At 42.6% G+C, this 22054-nt stretch overlaps 1 protein-coding gene across 7 annotated transcripts in view; it reads right to left on the bottom strand.

Moving 5' to 3' along the window:
• The window catches only part of STARD13 (StAR related lipid transfer domain containing 13), a 285456-nt gene that overhangs the window by 111335 nt on the left and 152067 nt on the right, over positions 1–22054 (bottom strand). Inside the window, exon 1 of one of the 7 annotated variants that reach the window (XM_088068381.1) lies at positions 10762–10791. The exons of 5 other annotated variants lie outside the window; for them this stretch is intronic. Coding sequence is in view for 1 of the 2 variants with exons in the window: in XM_005516305.3 (XP_005516362.2) it covers positions 683–842 (160 nt within the window). In the remaining variant the exon portion in view is untranslated. Of the gene's footprint in view, positions 1–682; positions 943–10761; positions 10792–22054 lie in introns of those variants that run through there. One more of the 7 variants, XM_005516305.3, reaches the window with a different exon arrangement.

Below are 22054 nucleotides of genomic sequence, written 5' to 3'. Positions count from 1 at the left end.
AGGGTTTTTATCTTTGCATTAGCCTTGTGAAGATGATTTTAAATTGTGTACACAGGCCAAAGGATTTGTTCTGAGGCAAATCTGCGTTTAGTTTTAGTGCCAGAGACAGACACTCAGAAAAAACAAATCGATACATTTGTAATGACTGCTTAGATAACTGCTTAAGCAGCTACAGAAAGGCCAAGTCAGTGATTATTTTTAAGGCTGTGGGACAGATTTTGTAATGCCCTGACAGTTACGCACATTTATTTCCAAAAGATATTATCCCAGTTGCCTCCTTCCAGTCACACTGGACTTCTGCTTCTTTCTTAATTGGGTTACCATGGGCAAGTTTGACCTGTAGCACTCAGACCATTTGGACTGGCGCCAGTAACTGCTCAGACAGTCAGACAAGACGAAGTTCAGCACCTAAGATACCACAGTAGTTTATGATTAAAAGGTAATTCAGTTCAATTGCTAATCATGCACTAGTGTTTGTCTCCTGGCTGTCGGTGCGTGTGTGTATGTGTGGAAACAGGTATGAACGACTATTTCAAACCCTGTCTCTAGCCAGATTAGTTTGGAATAGAGACAGGAAACGAGCCTGAAACATGAGGCACTAAAACCTGTTCTCTTACGAAAGAGCGGAGCTGCAGACCCTGCGCCAACGCCGGGCCACGGAGCGCTGCTGCCAGCAACTCACCTTGCTGAATTTTCGTCACCAGCTGGTGACGGGCGAGAATCCTGCTGGTCCTGTAGGGAGGGCGCCGGGCGGGCGGATCGCAGCGCCAGAAGAGCTCCTGGCCCTCGGGGGACACGGCGTTCAGGTAGAAACAGGCGGCCCGGGGCACCTGCTTCAACATCGCCGCTGCCCCCGGCTGGCCCCGGCCGGCCCGCGGCGCCGCGCTCAGGGCAAGGCAAGCGGGGAGGCTCTAAGCCCCAGGGAGCTGCGGGGAGCGAGCGCTTTAAACGAAAAAGGAGTGCCAAGAGCTACTACAGCTCGGGATTCCGGCTCTCTCCCACATGATCCGCGCGGGCCAATCGCTCCCAGAGCAGCCTGTGGAAGTGAGCCTGCGGAGCGGGACAGCCAGCCTGCCCCAGCCCGGCACACAGCCCCGGCCCCGCACAGCCTGACCCGCTCCAGCACGCACAGCCTGCCCCAGATCCGACTGCCCCAGCCCCGCACAGCCTGCCCGACCCCAGCCCTACACAGCCTGCCCCAGCCCCAGCCTGCCCCGGCCCCGCCTGTCCCGGTCCCGGTCCCGGTCCCAGCCCCAGCCTGCTCCAGCCCCAGCCCGTCCCCGGAGCCTCCCGGCTGGCCGGAGTTTACCCAGCACGGAGGGGCTGCACCGGGCCGCTTCAGAAAGCAAAGAAGAAATAGTTGAAGACGCTCGAGAATGCGTGTTTTAGAGTATTCAGGGCCGTCGAAAACCTTTTTCTCCTCTGCTCTACGCTGCCCCGCTGTTGACTCATCTCTGGAGATGCCCTCGCTTACTTTTCTAAAAATCATACCCCTGTTTGCCAAGAAAAAGTCCGTTTACGGAAGGGCTGTCTGAATCTCCAAAACCTCACGGTACAACGAGCACTGGAACAAGCGGAGCCCTTGGGATGCAAAAAATTCAACAAAACCTAGCAGCAGCCACTCAGCAGTAAACAAAGCCCAAGAGTACCTAACATTAATGCTACCAAGAACTGGTCACAGCCTGGAAGAAGGAAAGGGGATGGAGAGGTTCTCTGTAATTCATGTTCCTTGCCATAACACCTTTTGTGTTGCTGTTGTTTTTTTTCAGCAGTCAGAGGGGCATGAGTTCTCATTCTATCCTCCCATATCAACAACTGAGTTAGCAGAAGATGCTATTTCTTTAATTTATCATACCAAAACAGAACATTGCCATTTTTATCAACAGGTGGGCAGAAAATCTGAGTGAAAATATACTCAAAATTCCCTCCAAGTCAAATAATATTTCATTATATTTTAAAATACCAGTATTTTTTGATTAGAACACCCCTGGTGTGTGCTGATTTCTAAAAATCATGGGAAATGAGTGATTTCTAAGAATCACAGCTCAGGAATGATGCTGCCACCACCATGCCCCTTCCCATGAGACCAGCACTATTGGAGTGGCTGCAAGCCCCAGGCATAAGGGGCTGCAAGCCCCATCCCAACCCATGGGGGATCTTGACCTCCAAAAACTCTACCTGGACATCCACCTGAGGTGACATTATTGTCTGTTCTCCAGCCTTGAGGCCAACAATATCTCACGACATGCCACGGTACAGTGGAGGCCTCCTCCCATTCTCTGCCTCACAGATGCTGACCAGGGCAGGGCCATGAGGTGGCACTGCCTGAAACCTGATTCTTCACAGGGGACAGGGCAGACATAGTCACCTAAATGTGAGAGGGTGAAGGAGAGCTCTTGTTCACAATTATTCATTAAAATTTTGCTCCATGCAAACCCCCTTAGGGCATAGTTTTACTGCGATGCAATCTGTTCTCATTACACCTTATGAATTTTATTCCTCATCTATGTGAGACTTGTACAGTGCCATAAAATGGAGAAATATAATTCCAGGTACTAGAAGTTTAAAATGAATGCTGTAGACTGGAAGGCTCCATTACCTGTTATTACCATTAACAGCACCTGCAAGTGCTGTACGTGCTGCTTTTTGCTCCAAGTATGGCTGCATGGTCTTCTCTGAGACTCTAAGCAGAGACTTCAAACTCAAGAGCAGACAGACATGGCACCACTACCACCTATACTCCCAAGCAGGGCTGGGCACTGGCAGCCAGGCAGTAGGACTGACCAGTCTCCTCTCTGCCTTGCTGTGCAAAGCAGAGAGGCAGGATTGTTTCACAGCAGTGAGCAGACAGCCTGAGCAGCAGAGAAGAGATGGCTCCCATTCCTACCCCAGCTTGCTGAGCCAGTGTGTCAGCCATTTTGCTGCCATCTTTTCAGGAATAAATATCCCAGAGACCCCCAAATGTCAATGACAGGCACAGTGTTTATCCAAAGAGACACTACCTCTGTGCAGGGAAATTCTTATTTGATTAACTTACAGTTCTTTGATCTAATTCTATTTAAAATATGCTATTGCTAATGTAAAGCAAGTGTTAACATTTAACACCGCTCTGCTTAAATATTCAGAACGATTTCTTTTTGTGTTGGAGAATGCATTGACTTTTTCAGCTAACGGGATTCTGCATTCTTCCCTGAAATACTTCCAAAGTCTAGGAAGCAGTTTAAGAGAAAGGTAATGCTTCAAAAGCCAATCCAAAGAAACAAAAACCACGGCAAAAGCCCAAGTAAGGTGTACATACTAGTGAACAAGTCCACAGGGTTCAGCAAGCCCAGTGTCTGTCTTGTCTGATAGCAGGGTTCCAGTCTCAGTGTCCCCACTGCTGCCCATCCTTCCCATGTCCCCATCAGAGGGTAAGGCAACAGGGCAGAGCTGTCCTCCCAGCTTCCCAGCTGCTCATCTCAGAGGTCACAAAGGACAGAATAAGAAGCCTCTGTTGCAGAATGATGACTTTCCTCCCAGACATGAGGGTCCAAACAAAACTTCAGAGCCAGAGGGTTGCCCCAGGCTCGGTGCTGATGAGTGCTGCCTGTGCTGAGGCTGAATTCTTTGGCTTCAGTCCAGTACTTGCATAGTAGTCAAATAAAACAAGAAACAACAAGAGTTAGCTGGTCTGTGGTGCGTTTGAAAGCTCCTGTGCTTGAAGTTGTGCATGGCGAAAGAAAGAAGTAGCCCTCTTTGCATACTTTTAAAATGACTGTATCCTTGTTTGGTGACTGCCTTGACACTCACTGTTTATTTTCAAAAATGTGTCATTCAGATGAGGAAACCCCGTTGGCCATCAACCTCTCAGACAAGAAGTACTACAGAAATCTAAGTTGTTACATAATAGCACTAATTAATATTTCAGTCTCAGTCTACAGACTGTTTCTGGAGTAGTTAATACTGCAACACTGAACTTCATGCTAATGCATCTCACAGAAGCACTTCAATATAAAAGCTTCCTTGTGCATTTTACAAGGACTATGAGGGAGCTGCAGCATACACCTGAAATTGCTACCAGTCTTGACAGAAGCACAGCCCACAAGATGAAAACCCAACCCCATGCTCCCATGCTGTGACTGATCCATGCAGGAAAGGAGATTCCTTCATAAAACCATGTCTGGAATTAGTGTTGTTTTCTAACTAACCAGAAATGTCCACACTGATATCTTAGTGTAATAACCACAAGTCACATCTAACATGACAATCAGTGACTTGATGGATACTGAAATACTCTGGGATATGAGGAATCTTTAGTTAAACACTTATTCATATAGCACAGTGCTTCTGATGACTGCACAGACTTAGTATAACGGGCAAAGTCAGCCCAAGAAGTCATACTCTTTCTTCTCTGCATGCATTCACAGGCAGAACTGCAACACTTCATTTCTGTTAACTGATTATGTGTCTCTGCTACCTTTTCTCCCTGAAATGGCATTTAATGTGAGAAAGAAGGAGTGAACTATTGGCAGGAAAAATCACCCCAGGGCTGCCCATAGATACTGCAGTATCTCAAGCAGTACTTGAGATCTTCTTCCATTTCACTGCGAGTGGGGTGCTGACATCAGCTGGAGAAAACAACACAATGTACTCCAGAAATGCTAAAATATATCTGAGAACAAACTATCTACTTATGGCTGGCTTTGCTGGGCAAGACAACAGTGTGAGTTTCTCCACACCACCTTGGCCTTAAGAGTATTACTCCATGAGGCTGTGCTGCAGTGGTATAGTTGAGGATAAATTCAGATGAACAGCACTTTCACATTTGTGTTCCCATAAATAAATGTCAATAAATAGACAAACAAATAATAAATGAATGAATAAATATACTAATAAATACATAAATAAATAAATAAATATGTCTATATATAAAACAGGACTGCTGATTTACATCTTAGAATGCACACCCTGCAGTGATTTGTGAAATAGGTCTGTGATCTTGTACCTGGCACAGCGTTCTCCAGGCTTGGATTGAACCTGCTGTTCTCACACAGTAATCAGCCACTTGATCTTCCCGAAGTGACCCATTTCCCTTTTATTGTTAGTTGCACTTATCTCGTTATTTCACATCTAAAATTTAATGGCAACTTGACGGCCTCTCTTCATTAGAAAGCACTGGTCCTATGAGAACAAAACAGCTTCCTATCCACTAGAGGAGCACATTTGTTATTAACATTAGTGACATGTAGTTAAAAGAAGCAGGAAACTCCTGTTTTCAAGTCACAGAAGAAAAAAACTCGGGCATCTTCTTTCAGCTTTCTGATCTCTGGACTCCCTTCTATAATTCTGCAGGTAGAAAAATAGTTCAGTTTGCTGGATTATGGCCTTATATACACAGTATATCCTGGGTACTGAAGTCCTATCCATATATCCCTATCCTATCCAGACATCTTATATTTTTTGCTTGTCTCTGCCTTTACAGATGCCTGCACAGCAGCTCATGTGCTAAGTACAGGCAGTTTCTCCTTTCTCAAATTCAAGAAGATCAAAAATTCACATGCAGGGAACCCAAAGCTGTGTCTAAGATGAAGCTGTCACTTAACTTCATGTGTTTTGAATCCTATATCTGGGACCAGGACTTTTAAAAGCAAAAGTCCATTGCCTGCTGTTTTGGAAAAATGTTTTATGTTTGAACATAGACATTTGTTTGAAAGTTGTTTGCTGGGATTACTACAGGCTGCAAACTCTTTCATATAGGGCACAAAACAGCAGGACTCTAGAGCAGCCAGAAATACTTCCCTCTGGCTCAGTGGCACTTTGACTTTCTTCCTGAGGCTGTGCTGGGGTGCCGAGGCTCTGCAGCCCATCTGTGCTGGGGCTGCCAGGAATCAGACCAGGGCAAAAGGAAAATAGTTTATGTGAGATTTCTGCATCGCCAGGAAGCGAGATGGAGACGGCTAATAGCGGCACGGAATTACAACAGAGGATTGTTTCACCGGAGAGCCTGATACTGATGTGTTCTGGAGGAAAGTCAGCTGCTGTGTCAACTGTCTGATAGTGAGTTTTAAAAATGAACACTGCTACGCTGAGCTTCTTATGCATGAGAGACAGGCTCACACACACCCTTGAAGACAAACTTCAAACTGGGAGATGAGTCTTCTGAATAGTACATGATATCCTTTTCTTCTCTTCCAGTGTCTCTGTTCCAGCATCAGAGGAATATCCATTTGCATTTTAAGACCCACATGTTCAATGGATAGTACTGCTACATAAAATACCTCCTGATTACAAGAACATCAGTGGCCTGGTCACAGCACAGAAACAGAGAATTAGAAATGATGTGCAGGAGTGCAACAGTAATACATTTAGGGAACAAAAGGATGGCAGGGAGGTGACTGACTGACCAGCCACTCAGGCAAACTTATGGGAATAAAGACACATGCAAAAAGCCAGGAAGATGAGGGTCAAGGCAAGAAAGTGTGATTCATCTCATCAGTTCTCCTGTGGAGGTGCTCAGGATGTTAAATAAGCAAAATGAATAGTAACTGATTTGATAAAGGCTTCTCCAAGATCCTTTACCAAGCAATCATAAAAAACCTCAGCTATCACAGATAAAAAGGAAAAGGCCACTTGTGGTTTAATGACAGCTTAAAGACAGGAAACAAAAGTAGTAATAAATAATCTGTGTTCACAATGGGATTAGGTTCCCAGAGGATTCACACAGATATTAGTGTTGGAACCTGTTTTGTTCACTATCCATACATGGTTTTTATAACGGGAACGAATAATGAGTTGGCAAAATATAATGATGATACCAAATTAGCCTGTCAGTCAAAACAGAAATTGTCTGTAAACACTGAAGGTGTTTACTACAATATTGACCAAGAAGGCCTTAAAATTTTAGCTTTTGAGAGCTGATAAATATACAGGACAAAAAGCACTCTAAAGATAACACAGTGCACAGTGATGAGATTTAATGGAGCTGTTATCACTAAGGAAACAGATCTTGGATAGCCTTATGAAAATCCAATACAAGTGCTCAGTAGGAACAAAAATAAAGCAAAGTGGATTTTAAAACTTTTTGGAAAAGTAATTGAGTGCAAAACAACAAACATGGTTACGCTATTACAAATGTCTGCCCACCATCTGGCAATTATGAGGTCTTTTCTCACAGTGGATAAAGTTGGGAGCATAAGTGGAGGTAGGTTCAAAATGAATGAACATAAACAGTTCTCCATATATGCAGAGCTGACCCCTAGAAATCATTGTTAGAGGATACTGTGGTTGCCAGAAGTTAGCAGAATTCAAAAAAGAATAAAATCCCTGGAAGAAAAATTCAGCAAGGGCCAATAAGCACAAAATTCCAGCTGATGGCTCAGGACCTCCTTGAACCACATGAATGCAGGTAGGATATACAACATGTACAAAATCAAAATGTATGCCTATCCCAGCATTATATTTTTCCAAAAATAGCTGCATCTGCCCACTGGCCAACACATGATACTGGGTTGGTCTGACCTGTGGCCACCCCACTGGGCCTGTTCTGAGCAGGAGTGGGCAGTCTGTATTCTCACCTGAGCTAACCAGATGTACCACCCCACGGCCTATTTAAATGTGGGCTGCTAACAGCACTGCTAGTGCATAAATGCATCAAAATAACTGCTCCTGTGGTCTGTGGCTGCAGCCCGAGGAATGACAGTATTTCCCTGGGCACAGCCTGTCTGTGCCCTCCTGTCACATTTTCTGGTGAAGTGTAAGCTGCTGGTCTGTTGGCCACAATGTTGGGCTCAGATGATGTGACCTCTCTGTCCCTTCTGCTCTCCCAGGGGCTTAGAAGGGACCAGGAGCTCCTGGATGGTTGGTAAAATCACTGGAATAGGTCAGTTGTTTCATCCAGTGCCTGACTGCTAATTTAGGCATTATGGTCTCGGTCCTGTTCAGTTTTTAAACACTTTTCCTCAGTAAAACCACACCAATGTATGAATAGAGACTCCATTGGCCTTAGCTGAACTCTTCATAAACAAGGAATAGCCAGCATCCCACACTGTGTAAAGTCCCTAAAGACAGTGGTTCTCAACAGCAAATTGAGGAAAAAACACAACATTTGGGTAATGAAGCTCAAAAGAGAGGAAGACATTTCAGGCAGCAGACCTCCTCTGCTAAAGTATTTGGAGAGTATTATGACAGAAATGAGCTAAAAGTAGTTTCCATACCCTTAGTGCAACTCCATCTGCTGAATCTATACATGAGTTCCTAATACTAAACCCACAGGAACTCTGTAAATATATTTAAGTAGTGGTGGGCTTACACACATCCTAATCTCACAGTCTCACTAACAAAGTGTTTGGGTAACACACTGATAAGGTAAAGAAGTGTTTAGATAAACTTAGTTTCCTATAGTTATCCAAATACATTGTAAATCCCCACACAACCCTACTGCTGGTATCACTCACTCACAGACAAAACATTCCTACCTGAGCTGAAGGTTCATGCCTTTGCCGACTTCAGGTAAGGGCTTTGCTATTTATTTTCTTTCCAACAGGACTCCAGTACTATTATGATCAAATGGGCAAGAGATGAAATATTCAATTTTTGATCTGGTTTTGACAGATTTTTTTTTCCCCCTCTCTCTGTGCTAGAGAACCAATGCCAAAGACAGATTTTGTAAAAGTTTTTAAAATACAAGGCAGAACAGAATAATTTTTGGCAACACTATTTCAAATACAGCAGCAGGGGACTGGTGTATGGGAACATGAAATTCTCCAGGCTCCTTGAAATCAATGAATACTTGTTGCATGATTTCAGTCTCTGGCCCAGTAAGGCAGACAGACACGATGGTTAGGATACAGGACTAGCTGGAAGTGACTGGCTGAAAGACTTCAGGGAAGTTGTATAACCTGTCTCTGCACACCAGTTTCCTGACTGATAACAGTAATCCTTGCCTTTCTTAACTATTTTGGTACCTATATGTAAAAAAAGAGACACAATTTTGTAGAAAGATTAATTTTCCTTACAAGCAATATCAGTCCACTAGAAGCAGGCCAAAATCTCTTGTAACTGCATGAGCTAAGGAGAAAATAAATACCCTTTTAAAATGGTCTTCCACCTGTAGTGGATTCCTTCAGATGAGACACTTATTGTCTGAACTTGCAGAATGCCAGAGATTTCCTAATGTGTTTATTAAATGCATGTTATCAGATCTTATCAATTCTGTGTAACAAGGGTGAAGGGTTGTACATGTGGCTCTGCAGAGCAATGTGCACGAACCAATAAACTGAGTCTGGACTCTAGGGCTGGACTGCAGCCTTGCACACAGGGAAGTACTCTGTAGGATACATATAAAGTATTTGATCACTGACAGTTGGAATTGCTCTTTTTTTAGTCTACAGTCCCCAAGCCATCACCACCAGGACAGCCACTAGGTACAGCAAAGCCATCCCTTTGCTGGTTATTCTTCCTGGAAACCTAGGGGCTTTGGCTGATGCATGGGGAAGGTTTAGGTTATGGTGGGGTGGCAACTGTTCCTGGAGAGGGATGTCCTCTGCAGAGGCTGGTGACATGTTCTGCCTGTCCCATCTCCCTAACACAGCAAACTGGATTAAGCCTTGTGGCAGCCACTGTCCCTGGTGCACTGTGGGGACATCTGGCGTGACATGTGGCAGTTCTGTGCTGCTGCTCCAAGGGCGAGTGGGGGCACTGAGTACAGCACTGAGATCTGTCCCCGTGGGGTCGGGGTATGGGGCTGTCCATGCCCTGCAGAACATGGTGCACATGACATTTTCTTCCCTTCCCCAGGTCACCAGAACCAGGACAAAGGCCCAGTACAACAGAGAATCTGGTCAAAGTCCCAGCTTCAAGGTTGAGCCACCACCTCACAGCAAGTGTGACCAACACACCTGCACACTTATCTGGCTGCATAATATCATCCACTCTGGTGTCTGATTAACAACCTCACAAATAAAGAAGTTGGGGGAATATGAGACATGCATGGATCATTTATTCCTTACCCAAAGCTAGAATTTAGCACAACCCATAGCAAGTGTTGTGTATAGACCTGTCTGTTTGGAGCAGAAAGCATGATGCCTATAGCTTTTAATCCCAAATTATTTCTTCATATCATAAAATTTAGGAGTATAAATTATATATATATATATATATTTTTTAATTAACAAAAATAAAAAGCCCAAACAAATCCCCACAATAATTCCTGGCAGAACTTCAACAATAAAACAGTAGTGGGACAGTTTACAGTATTGATATTTATGAACTGGACAAGTCCCTGGACAGGATTTTTTGTCTTCTAGCAACCAATCGCTCCATGCATAATTTAAGCATTTCATTTTTAGACTCCAAATTTCTTGCATACTTCTTTTCACTCACATTTTTGCACTGTGCTACATACACACCACAGAGCTGATGTGTCTCACTGGATAAAGCTGCAGGCTGTTGGATTTTTTTTTACAGAGTGGAAACCCACCAAATAGCACAAGCAACAGAGAGGAAAGGGCTTCCTGGAGCTCCCTGTCCAGCCACTATGCTGCTCCTTCTGAAAAAGGGCAGGCAGCCTGCAGCTTTCTTCCCCCATAACCTGCCTTTGGAGAATGCTTCCAGTATACAGGAAGGGCCAGAAAAAGGCTAAAACCTGCAGCAATGCAGGCAAGATGAACTATTTTCCAGCAAACATTCCTTTCTTCTCCGCCAGTCTCCAGTACAGGTGTACTTCCCTTCTCCCCTCTCTAGCTCACACATTCCCTTGCACACCCTCCTCCAGCAGCCACTTACCAAGACTCTTCCTCTGTTGATTCCCCCTCTGCTCGAAATAGGCACACCAAGAGAGTTGGTTGATAAGTTCCATTCCAGCTGCGAATTTCTTTTTACTCTCTCAATTACAGAGTGATGAAAATACTGCTGTCTGCCCTAATGTTTATCCTGGCATCCTATCACATCCTTCTTACAGGCTTTCTCCCTGTCCCACTGTCTGAATATACAGCTCTGTTTCAAGTCAACCTCATGGTGTTCCTCATTTGTTGTTGTCTACTTAAGGTGTTGCTCCATGTTTATGGAATGTAGTTTTACTGGAAAAATTCCTTGGCCAAAATCTTCAAAAGGAACTACTCATCTTGGGTCTATTTTCCATGACACTTGAAAAGCTCTGACTTTCTGGGAAGGTTGGTTTCCTCAGTCTGGACATAAGACCTCTTTGAAGTATCTCAAGTTGGGCAACAAATATTGCAAAACTGAAATTGCACCTGACTTGTGAAGAAGGTTGGTCCTGTATATTTGCCAATTTCTTTTGCCTCTTGTTCCATCAGATTTTGACAGGGCAGTGCTGTTCTTAGCTACAGAGACATGAAATTAAGGCAAAACTGGGTCCTGAAAGAAGTTTCCAGACCATGCTTCTATGGAGTTCTTTTACTCCAAGCCAGAATTCATTGTATACCCTGTAAGTGCTCAGGATTTGCATGTATGTAGCTGAGACTGGAATTGGCTTTAAAGTCCTTTGTATGCACTCTCTTCTTGGACTGCAAAAGAATGAAGCAAAGATTCATGTATTTCAGCCTTTATTTTTTCTCCTTTTATGTCCTGGGAAGCTTATGACAAATAACATCCTCACTGGTTCCTAATATGTTACCAAACATAATAGGTTGGATGATAAATTAAAACCAAATGGAGTTCTGAATGTTTTGCTTTCAAGCCACTATAGCAAGCCTGTATTGCTTTAAAAATAAACTTTGTTCCCGCTTTGCTCAGATTAGTGGCACTTCACTTTGCTCAGACTAGTGACATGGAGGCAACTCTGACCATGACACCTGGGAATGACATGAAAATAACTTTTTAAAATAGCAATTGTGCTGTGAGGGATTACACGTCTGCAGAACATTTCAAACAGGAAACAGTCAGTGTGTCTCACAAACTTAGGTGTAGCTCAGCTAGGAAGTGCAGAGTCACATCATAAACCTCCCGTTTACTTTGCTCCTAATTGGCAGCCCTCTTAACAACACCAGCAAAGAACTGTTTAATGAAACCTGGAAGCTAAGAGGTCATACCATAAACTTGTCATGTTATAATCTTTCCTAGGCATTCACTAGCAGCTGTTCTGAAAATCAGGACACCTGAGCCTTTTGTGCTGACCAAGGGCACAGTAGAATAAATATTCATACATCAAATAACTACCTACTAGTTTGAAAAGTGAACCTCGAAATGCAGTTTAAAACATGCATTATGAATTCTGCATGGATGCTGCCCCTGTTGCTTAGCTAAGCCTGCTAGGGTTCACTAGTGAAATCATGCAGCTTTTATTACAATGAATTAAAAATGTCGTCTAAAGATGTATAATTCCCAATCTGCCTCTCCAGAATAAACTGGAAATTAAGAAATACACTTACGCAAGGTTCAGGTACACTGGCAGGTTACTGTCAAATCATGTACCTTTAAGTGCATGTACAAGTGCCACTGAAGTCTCAGGTGCCTCATCAGCTCCTTCTCCTGCTTTGCTGACTTGAGCAGGTAGCTTATAATGAAGCCAGAGATGTTATGAGCAGCAGTCTCTAAAATTAAACTTCAGCACTGCTAGTGGCTCACTGATTTCCATATCAAAGGCACTTAGGTGGCAGCTGAAGAGATGGCTTTTACCAGTCTGTCACTGCAAGCAGGTCTTCGGTGCTGTCACTTGGCTAGGATTATGGCAAGAAATAAGCACCATCCTAGGGCAATTCATTCCCCTTGTCTCACACATCTATTTCAGGATGACAGGACTGGCTTTCAGAGGTACCTATTTTTGTCTTGACTGCAAAGGACCTGGTGCGACTAGCTCAGTCCTTTTAGAAGGCATCCCCACTAGACTCACTGCTTTCAAGTCAGGGCAGATGCTTTTCACTCTGTATGTTATTTATAACATGAATCAAGATTGTGTGGATAGAGCATAAAATAGAGTCTGCATTCTGAAGACCAAAAGAAGCCTAAGTGGAAAAGGAATGAGTATTTCTTTTCTCAAGTATTTCTGTCAGTTGGTACAGCTTAGTTGACTTGGCTGCTACATTCCCATTTTGGATTCCAACCTAAATCTGGAGTTAAAGTTGAAGCTATGCTCTCACAGGGCTGACAGGTACATCAATATCTGTGTCACACAGCTTGGGAAGCCAGAGAAATGCCAACATGGATTGTATTCACACCTTCATTGGCAAGACAAGTCTAAGGATGCTGTCCTTGGGATAGGAGTCTTTGCATCTACTATTTCACTAGCAGGGTCTGCATAGAGAATGGCTGGAAACTGTTATGTGCTATGAAACCCAGGGAAGAATTAAATGTTAACTTCTTCCTACTGGCTATTTCCTACTTATGTTATTGCTGAGTGTTTCATCCCTGCAATTGTGTGAACATGTATGTTTTAGTCAGGCATTGACTGGCAAAACTGAGATGAGACTTCCGGTGTAAAACAATGCCCTCTATTAAAGAAGTAAGTCATCAAATAAGGGCATCTATAAATAGAAAGGGTTGTAAAAACAAATAGGGGAAAGCATCTGGTTTGCAACATCTTTGCACAATTTGCAGTAGCTAAATCTGGAGTCAATTAATGACCTGTTTATTTTCCAAAATTTCAGTAAAATGCCTTGGCAAAAACTTAATCTGTCTCTGGAGAACATCTTACTTCCTTCCATATGTTGCCCGATCTGTCACAGCAATAAACTTCTTCCCTGTTTCAAGATCCCTAATGACTGCACCAACTGATGCTTCCCATTAAAGAACAGATAATGGTTCCAGCCCTCTTCAAGTCAGGATTCTCCCTTAAGAGAAAGCAACTCAAAAGAGTACAAGAGCGAGTGCCCTGTGTTACAGCCTCTACTGTGACCTAGAATCCAGAGATTTAAAACAGTTCCTTACCTACAATTCATCCCAGCTGTTTTATAATCCCTCTGAATTTGATAGTTTCTTTAAAATGCTGCCATGCCATGATTAATGTATATGCCTTGGCTTTGTAAACACTTGTCCTGCTGTCCTTGTTTTTTAGGGTGCCTTCCAAAGAAACAGCTTAGGCCATTTAGTAATTACGCATGTTTATGGTTTTGTATAAAACAAACCAGATGTTTCAGAGTCAGTTTTATTTGGTGGTGTCTTGTCTAACCTAGATTCTGAAATGTATTTGTCCTCTATTTGAATCAGATTAGATAATATATCTTCTGTTTTATTATATGCTGGAAATATGGATATTCTGGTGATGCTTAAGTTTTAGCTTTCGTATTTTCCAGATTCTGTACTGCATTGGTATATAACTCTGGACTTCATATAAAGTGTTAGCAAGCTCTCTTCACAGTGTAGTTAGACAAAACAATCCTTTTCCAGCCCGAGAAGCAAGGGCAGCGTTGCAGCTCCAGGTCCAAAAAGTATAAACAGCAGCAAATTGAGGAAAGCAGTCTGGGAGGATGGGACTTCACAACTTGAAGCTGTAATTGGACAATTAACTCCAGTATGTAAATGGACCCCAACTTATAAAAGTGTGAAAATGTGTGATCTGACATCCATCTTGGGTGTAGCCTTGGCCAGGCTCTTGTACTGCCCAAGGTGCATCCTTTGAAGGCCTTGCAGTAAATACTTACTTTATTCCTTTAACACTGTCTTTGTTACAGGTAGCTTCTCAAGGCATCACTGGTACCTTCCTCTTTCTGATGAACCCACATATCCAACCATACTGATTTAACAGATAATCTTTTTAAAAATAATGTATTGTGTGTTTACAAGTTCAATATAACAAAACAGACTAGTCCACATGATTTGAACATTTAATAATTTAAATTTATAATTTAAGTGCTCTGCTTAATTCAGACCATAATCAAATTATCAGTTTTTTTCTGAAACAAAAGCACTTGGAGGTGTTAGGGATAGACAGAGAATGCAAATGTGATTACCAAAATACTCATCTGCCAAGCTGATATAAAACTGTATGTTTCTGATTCTCTGTGGACTAATGTTTCTTTATGTTCAGGAGTGATGGAGTAGATCAAGTCAGGATGATAAAAGCCACCCTTACATCAGAATTCAGAGTGTTTCTGCTGATTTTAGAGATATTATTTATTTTTCTTAAAGTGACTGCCAGGAAAACCAACGATACAAATCTTTAGCTGATAATGAAGCTGTAGAAGTTCCCAGGAAAGAAACTGGGTGCGTCCCAAACACCTCACCATGTGGCAGAAATTCACGTAGAGGCTCAATATATGTTTGCTTATGCATGTTTATGGTGATTACTGACGTTTTGAATTTTCACTCTCTTTTTGGTAATACAATTTCCCAGTTTATTCAATGGAAGCTGGTAGGCTCAATACTGTCATGGGGCTTGAAAATTCTCAACCGAGAAAAGTAAGAGAAGATAGGATAAAAGTAAATGAAGTAATAAATAATGCAGAAAAGAGGAATCAGTTGTCATTTTCACCTTCCTATGATACCAGAAATACAGTGATGTTGAATAAAACTTTAAATCTACAAATTAATGTTTAGCAACTGAAATGTGTGCTACACATTGGTTTTACTTGCAAGTACATCATCTGAGTCACAAGTTATACTGTTACGCAGCAGACCACCACCCATTATTTTTCTTTTACTACAAACTCCTCTAGCAGCTGCTTATATTGTATAATTAGTTTCTGCTACTTTGTTTAGTGAGCTATTATGAAGATGAACTTTTACCTTCTCTCAGATGGTGATTTCCACAAATGGAAGTGGTGCCAGCCTTCGCTGAAAATCCTCACTTCTCTACATCTAAACAGACGCCCTGTGACTGTGGCAGGGGCCAGGATTTAACTCAGTGTAACTGAAATGATGAGCCTTGAGCCTCCAAAACCCACACCTAGCATGACAGCAGCTGGCTGGGGGCCACACATTTAAAATAAGCCCTTAGGGAGCGCTGGTGACCAGGGTGTGGCACAGCAATGTGCAGGGGGGATGCCGAGGCAGTGCCAGCCCAACCAGGGAGCAGTGCTATCCCCTGGCAGAAAGCCACGGCCTCGCTCAGCTCCACACCCAGCACGGCTGGCACAGCTGCCCCGACAGCTTTGGCAGGAGCACGCTGCCACCCAGGTGCTACCTGCAGGGTGAGCCCTGCTCTCAGTGCCACTTCTGGGTGGCACCTGTGAGCACAGCTCTGGGAGGAACTTCAGGTGGAGGAACTTCTCTGCTTAATGATAGATCAACAGCCCACCTGAGGTGCATCTACACCTATGCCCACAGCACGGGCAACAAACAGGAAGCCACTGGGCAGCAGGGAAACTACGACACAGTTGCCATCACAGAGACGTGGGGATGATTCAAACAACTGGAGTGGTGCGGTGAGTAGCTATAGACTCTTCAGAAGGGACAGGCTAGGAAGGAATGGTGGTGGGACACCTTTGTAGGTTAGAGAGAGCTTTGATGACCCAGGGCTTGATGACAGTGATGATTGGGTTGAGTGTGCATAGGTAAGAATCAGGGGCAAGGCCAAGAAGGCAGACATCCTAGTGGGAGTCTGCTGTAGACCACACAAACAGGATGAAGAGTCAGACAAAATATTCTGTAAGCAGCTGAGAAAAGTCTCAAAATCACTGTCCCTTTTTGTCATGGGGAACTTCTGCTCACTAGACATCTGGAAACAAAAGAATCTGGCACCTGCCATTATTAAACTTTATATTGTTGGTGATTGCCTAGCCCTCTATCAAGGTATCTTTGCAGAGAGAGGGCCTCTCTGCCTCTGAGGAAGTCAACAGCTCCTCCCAATCTAGCATCATCAGCAAAACATGGTATACCTTCAAGTTCTGCATCCAAGCCGTTTATGAAGACATTGAAGACCACTGTCCCCTCTATCTTTTATGTGATGAAGGGAAAAACACTGACAAAGGATGAGGAAAAGGCTGCAGTACTTAATGCCTTCTTTGCCTCAGGTATTTAATAGTAAGAGCAGTTGTCCATGGGGTACTCAGCTCCCTGAGCTGAAAGACTGGGCCAGGGAGCAGAATAAAACCCTCACAATCCCAGGGGAAATGGTCAGCAACCTGCTATACCACTTAGAGAGAGACACACAAGTCCGGGACCGGATAGTATCCACACAAAAGTACTGAGGGAGCTGGCAAAAGTTCTCACTGGACCACTTTCCATCATTTACCAGCAGCTCTGGCTAACTGGGCAGGTCCCAGTTGACTGGAGATCAGCCAATGTGACACCAATTTAACAGAAGGGTCATAAAGAGGATCCAGGACACTACAGGCCTGTCAGCCTGACCTCACTGTCAGGGGAGGTCATGGAGTGGATCATCTTGAGTGCTGTCATGTGGCATGTGCAGGATAACCAGGGGATCAGGCCCAGCCATCATGGGTTTATGAAAGGCAGGTTCTGCTTGACCAGCCTGATCTCCTTCTGTAACAAGGTGACCCACTTAGTGGGTGGGGGAAAGGCTGTGGATGCTGTCAACCTAGACCTTAGTAAAGCTTAGTAAAGCTTTTCAAACCTTTTCACTTCTGGAGACACTGGCTGATCATTGCTTGGACAAGCACACTCTTTGCTGAGTAAAAAACTGGCTGGATGTCTGGCTCCAGAGGGCAGTGTAGAATGAAGGTCCATCCAGCTGGTGGCTGGTCACCAGTGGTATTCCCCAGGGCTTAGTATTGGGGCCAGTTCTTCTTAGTATCTTTATTGACAATCTGGACAAGGGGATTGAGTACACCCTCAGTCAGTTTGCAAGTGAGGCTAAGATGGGTGGGAATGTTGATCTGCTGGAGGCAGGAAGGCTCTCCAGAGAGATCTGGATAGAATGGATCAAAGGGCTGATGTCAATTGTATGAAGTTCAGCAAGGAGAAGCGCAGTGTCCTGCACTTGGGTCTCAACAACCCCATGCAGCACTACTGGCTGGGGGCAGAGTGGCTGGGAAGCAGAAAAGGACCTGGAGGTGCTGGTCAACAGCAGCAAGATGTGAGCTAGAACGTGCCCAGGTGGACAAGAAGGCAAATGGCCAGCAGGTCCAGGGCAGGGATTATCCTGCACTCAGCACTGGTGAGGCCACACCTCAAATCCTGTATCCAGTTCCAGGCCCTTCACTGCAAGAAGGATGCTGAGGAGCTGGAGTGTGTCCCGAGAAGGCCAGCAAAACTGAGGAAAGGTCTGGAGCACAAGTCCTATGAGGAGAAAAGGAGGCTCAGGGGAGATCTTATCACTCCCTACAACTGCCTGAAAGAAGGGTATAGTAAGATTGTGACTCTTCTCCCAAGTGACAGGACAAGGAACAGCCTCAAATTCCACCAGGGAAGCTTTAGATTGGATACTAGGAAAAATTTCTTCACCAACAGGGTTAGGCATGAGGATGCCCAGGGAAGCGGTGGAGTCACCATCCCTGGAGGTATTAAAAAGACATGTTGATATGGCACTTAGGGACATGGTTTAATGGTGGACTTGGCAGAGCTGGATTAATGCTTGGACTTGATGAATTTAAAGGTCTTTTCTAGTCTAAATGATTCTATGACTTTATTTATAATTTAAAACATTTATTGAACTTGGGTGTGTTTTTAAACACTACTTCCTAAATTTCAAATGAGTACCATATGCATAATGAAATTACAATATTTTAATATTACTCATGACTCTTTAGTTTTGTGCCTTGAGATAGTTACATATTTGTTTCTGAAGTAACATTTGCAAGTTGGGATTGTAGCAAAATATTTGCTAAAGAAGAGTGTGAATAGTTCACAGACTTGTCAGAATCCATCTGTTTGTGTCTATTAATGGGTGCATTCCCAGCTGTGGTCTTTCTAATGTAATAAATAAAAAGTTTCTTTCTTACTATAAATCCAATGGCTGAAATCTCCTTGTAAAATTGATTTATTTCAATAAAAATCTGTGCTTATGTTAAAGAATCTCTTAAAATGAGCAAGACCATGAGATGCCATTCACATATCATTTCAGCAGCCATCTGACACATAAGTGACTCAGTCTCAAATAATTTACTACAGCATTTTTTTGGATAAGCCGTGAAAGAGCATGCATCTGTGGAACAGCATTCAGATCAGGATGAGGGGGACAGGGATGGGGAAAAAAAGAGGTGTATTCAGCAGAGGAATGAGAGGCACATCCAAAATAATCTAAAGGTTGGGACAAATGCTTAGGTCCTCACTCTTTCATGCAATGAATCCAACACAAATTTACACAGCTATGCAACACACTTTAGAGAAGTCTGAGCTATGAACCAATGCAGGAGGTCCCTAAATCTTTAAGACCCCTTTTGTTGCTGTATGTAACATAAGTGTATGTGTATATGTGTAATTTTTTGGTATATTGGCTGAGAGAAGTTACATTTCTAACTTTGGTTTTGACTTACATCTTTCACCATCCTCTTAAGCTATCCTTTTGTGCAGCTGGCAGCTACCCTACATTTCTTCATAAATTGTAGCAACAGAAGACTGTATAGAAAGACATTTCAAACTAATTTTTGCTCAAATTCAGACAGATCTACACACAATCTAAGGTACATTAGAACTATACTACTGTTCTGAGGCAATATCCCTTTAAATTCTTTCTGCAACAAAAACAATACTCCAGTTTTGTGGCTGTCTTTTAAAGTGCTTCTGTGTCAAATGACCTGTGAAGGTTCAGTGCCTTTCTGCATCATCATGCCATGGAAAACCAGCCCTCCCCAGGAAACATTCCTTGGTTTATTGAACCACCAGTGCCATTCATTTAGCTCAGGCAACAGAAGAAATTAATTATCCTCACATTATTTTACATCTGTGACAGGTAAAATTTGTGAAGTACTTATAAAATTAAGCAATTATTTTGAAGTTAATGAACTTACCTTGCTGCTAAAGAAATACCTACGGTTTAAACAACTTTTTGCTAAGTATAAATTTTAAGTCATAGTGTTTTGATAGATTATGAATCAAATTCTTACAGCTTAAAAAAAACCCAACAACATTTATAAGTTCCAGTGCCTCCTCTTCCACTGTACTACGGCATGTTGCTGGATCTGTTAAAATGATGTCTGTAGAAAAGGTTTTATAGAAAATCTTTTCTGTGTACTTACTGTTCAACAGCAACAAAGAAAAAAAATCAGTATCTCTATGAAATGATCCATTGAAATGCAATTCACTCTGGTGTTTATGCACGGTGGAGTATGTTTAGTTTTGATCACCATGCTAGCTGAAAACATTCTTTAATTCTCTTAAGTTTTGTTCTACATTGCTAGGTGTCTTGCTGCAGAAGCTCAGGAAATAAGGCTCCTGGGTGGTACTCTATCCTCGAGGACAGAGAATGCCTTGAATATTGCACTACCTTAATAAAACCAGCTGTTGTGTCTAATGCTGTGAGTGACGCACGATGTGTACGCACGCTAATTGACATTACTGTATGTAAATTACTGCCCTCTACTGGAGTGACAGGCAGAGTGTTCCACGTGAAATTGATTGTTTTGCAAAGTAATTAAATTGATTGGTGAAGCCTGGTGTTTTACGGAACCAAGTGCCATGAATTCCAGGTGTTCCCGACCCCCACTTGGAGCATAGCTGTTTGCTGCACACGTATCTGCATGCATTCAGCCTTTGCTGATTTGCAGTACAAGGTGCACCCGGTTGGCCTGATTATCAAAATGTTTTCATTTTTTAACTGCAAACAGGATGTGCAAAGGAGCTACAGAAATGCACTCTTCTTGTGAATGCTCTAATGTCAGTCAAGGAACCTTCTACACTGTCATGCTTTTAAGCCTGTAATACTCAAAAGAAAATACCACAAATTCTTAATGAATTGAAAATTATATTCCCAAACCCAAATTTTCAAGAATCACAAGACAGACATCACTTATTTAAAATCATGGGGTTAGCTTGAAACTGACATTTTACAAAATGCATTTTTTTTCTTGGCTTTTCAGATTCTGAAGTTCACATTTTCTTTTTAAATTTGCTATGCAAATGTGCCTAAGTAGAAGTGAAAGCTGAGCTTCTCAATGAGTTGTTACTCAAGGAGAAGATTTTTAAAGGAGTTATGATATATAGCAGCATAAGATTTGGCCACAGTATGACAGAAAAAACAAAGAAAAAAGGAATAGCAAGACAGAACATCTGTCTCTCAAGAAATCCAAGAAGTACAAAATATAAAAAGACAGATGTGAGTCAAAGCACTGCTGTGAAGCAAGGCCAATGCCTGGCAAGCATTGCATAAAATCAAATTGTTAAGTCATCTAAGTTCTCGGAATCCCTAGAAACATGACAATATGGGACAATTTGAAGGGTTTTTTTAGTTAAAGCAAAGAGCAATAAGACAAAATTTAGAATTGAGACTTCATGATTCCTGAAACTAAAAACCACATCCTACTGTAGCTGGGAAAGCAGAAGAATGAGAGTTGAGGCTCCAGTGCCTTCCTGAGTCTAGAAATTTCACATGCTTCAGAATTTGCTGGCCATCCACCAACAGACTATTGATGTTCACTAAGCAGCTAAAATTTTATTGTGGATATAAATGTTCCATATAAATGTTCTGGCATAGGTATTATTATTAATAAAGTCACTTGCATGGGGATATGGAAGCAGCCTATAGGATTACAGTCATATGAATAAATACAAAAACACGTGGTAGGAAATAATTGAGAAGATACATTATTTAATATGCTGTGACTGATATAAAGAAGCAGTCTTGGAATGGAAAATCATCATCACTGTTTAGTCAGACAAATACATTAAGTATTTTTATCAGTCTATATAAGCTCCTATATATCTTACAAAAATAGGAGCACCAATAAACAGATCTATCTAAATGTACAGGAACTTACACGGTACTGTGTTACATTTACTGCTTCTGGAAAAATAGTACTATGAATTGTTTCCAATATTTGGTCTGCAAACATCAGGATAAGTACAGTGCTTACAGGAATAGTCCAAAAAGTCACAGTGACAAGGTATCAGCCTTCCTGTCACATAGAAGCATCTGAAGGTGGAATGAGCTGAGGGCATGTATATGTGCAGAGAAAAAAAGGACAAATAATTGTTTACTGAGAACTGAAAGAACCTTGTGAATGCTCAAAGAACCACAGAAAGCCAGTAGAAAAAACAAACACAAATAACCAAACCAAAACCCAAA

The sequence above is a fragment of the Pseudopodoces humilis genome, chromosome 2 (assembly GCF_049639895.1).
Source record: "Pseudopodoces humilis isolate 2021_Gansu_Grassland_sample_001 chromosome 2, ASM4963989v1, whole genome shotgun sequence".
Lineage (NCBI taxonomy): Eukaryota > Metazoa > Chordata > Aves > Passeriformes > Paridae > Pseudopodoces > Pseudopodoces humilis.
The sequence above is the reverse complement of the archived record's forward strand: the minus strand, read 5'-3'. Positions and strand labels throughout refer to the sequence as shown.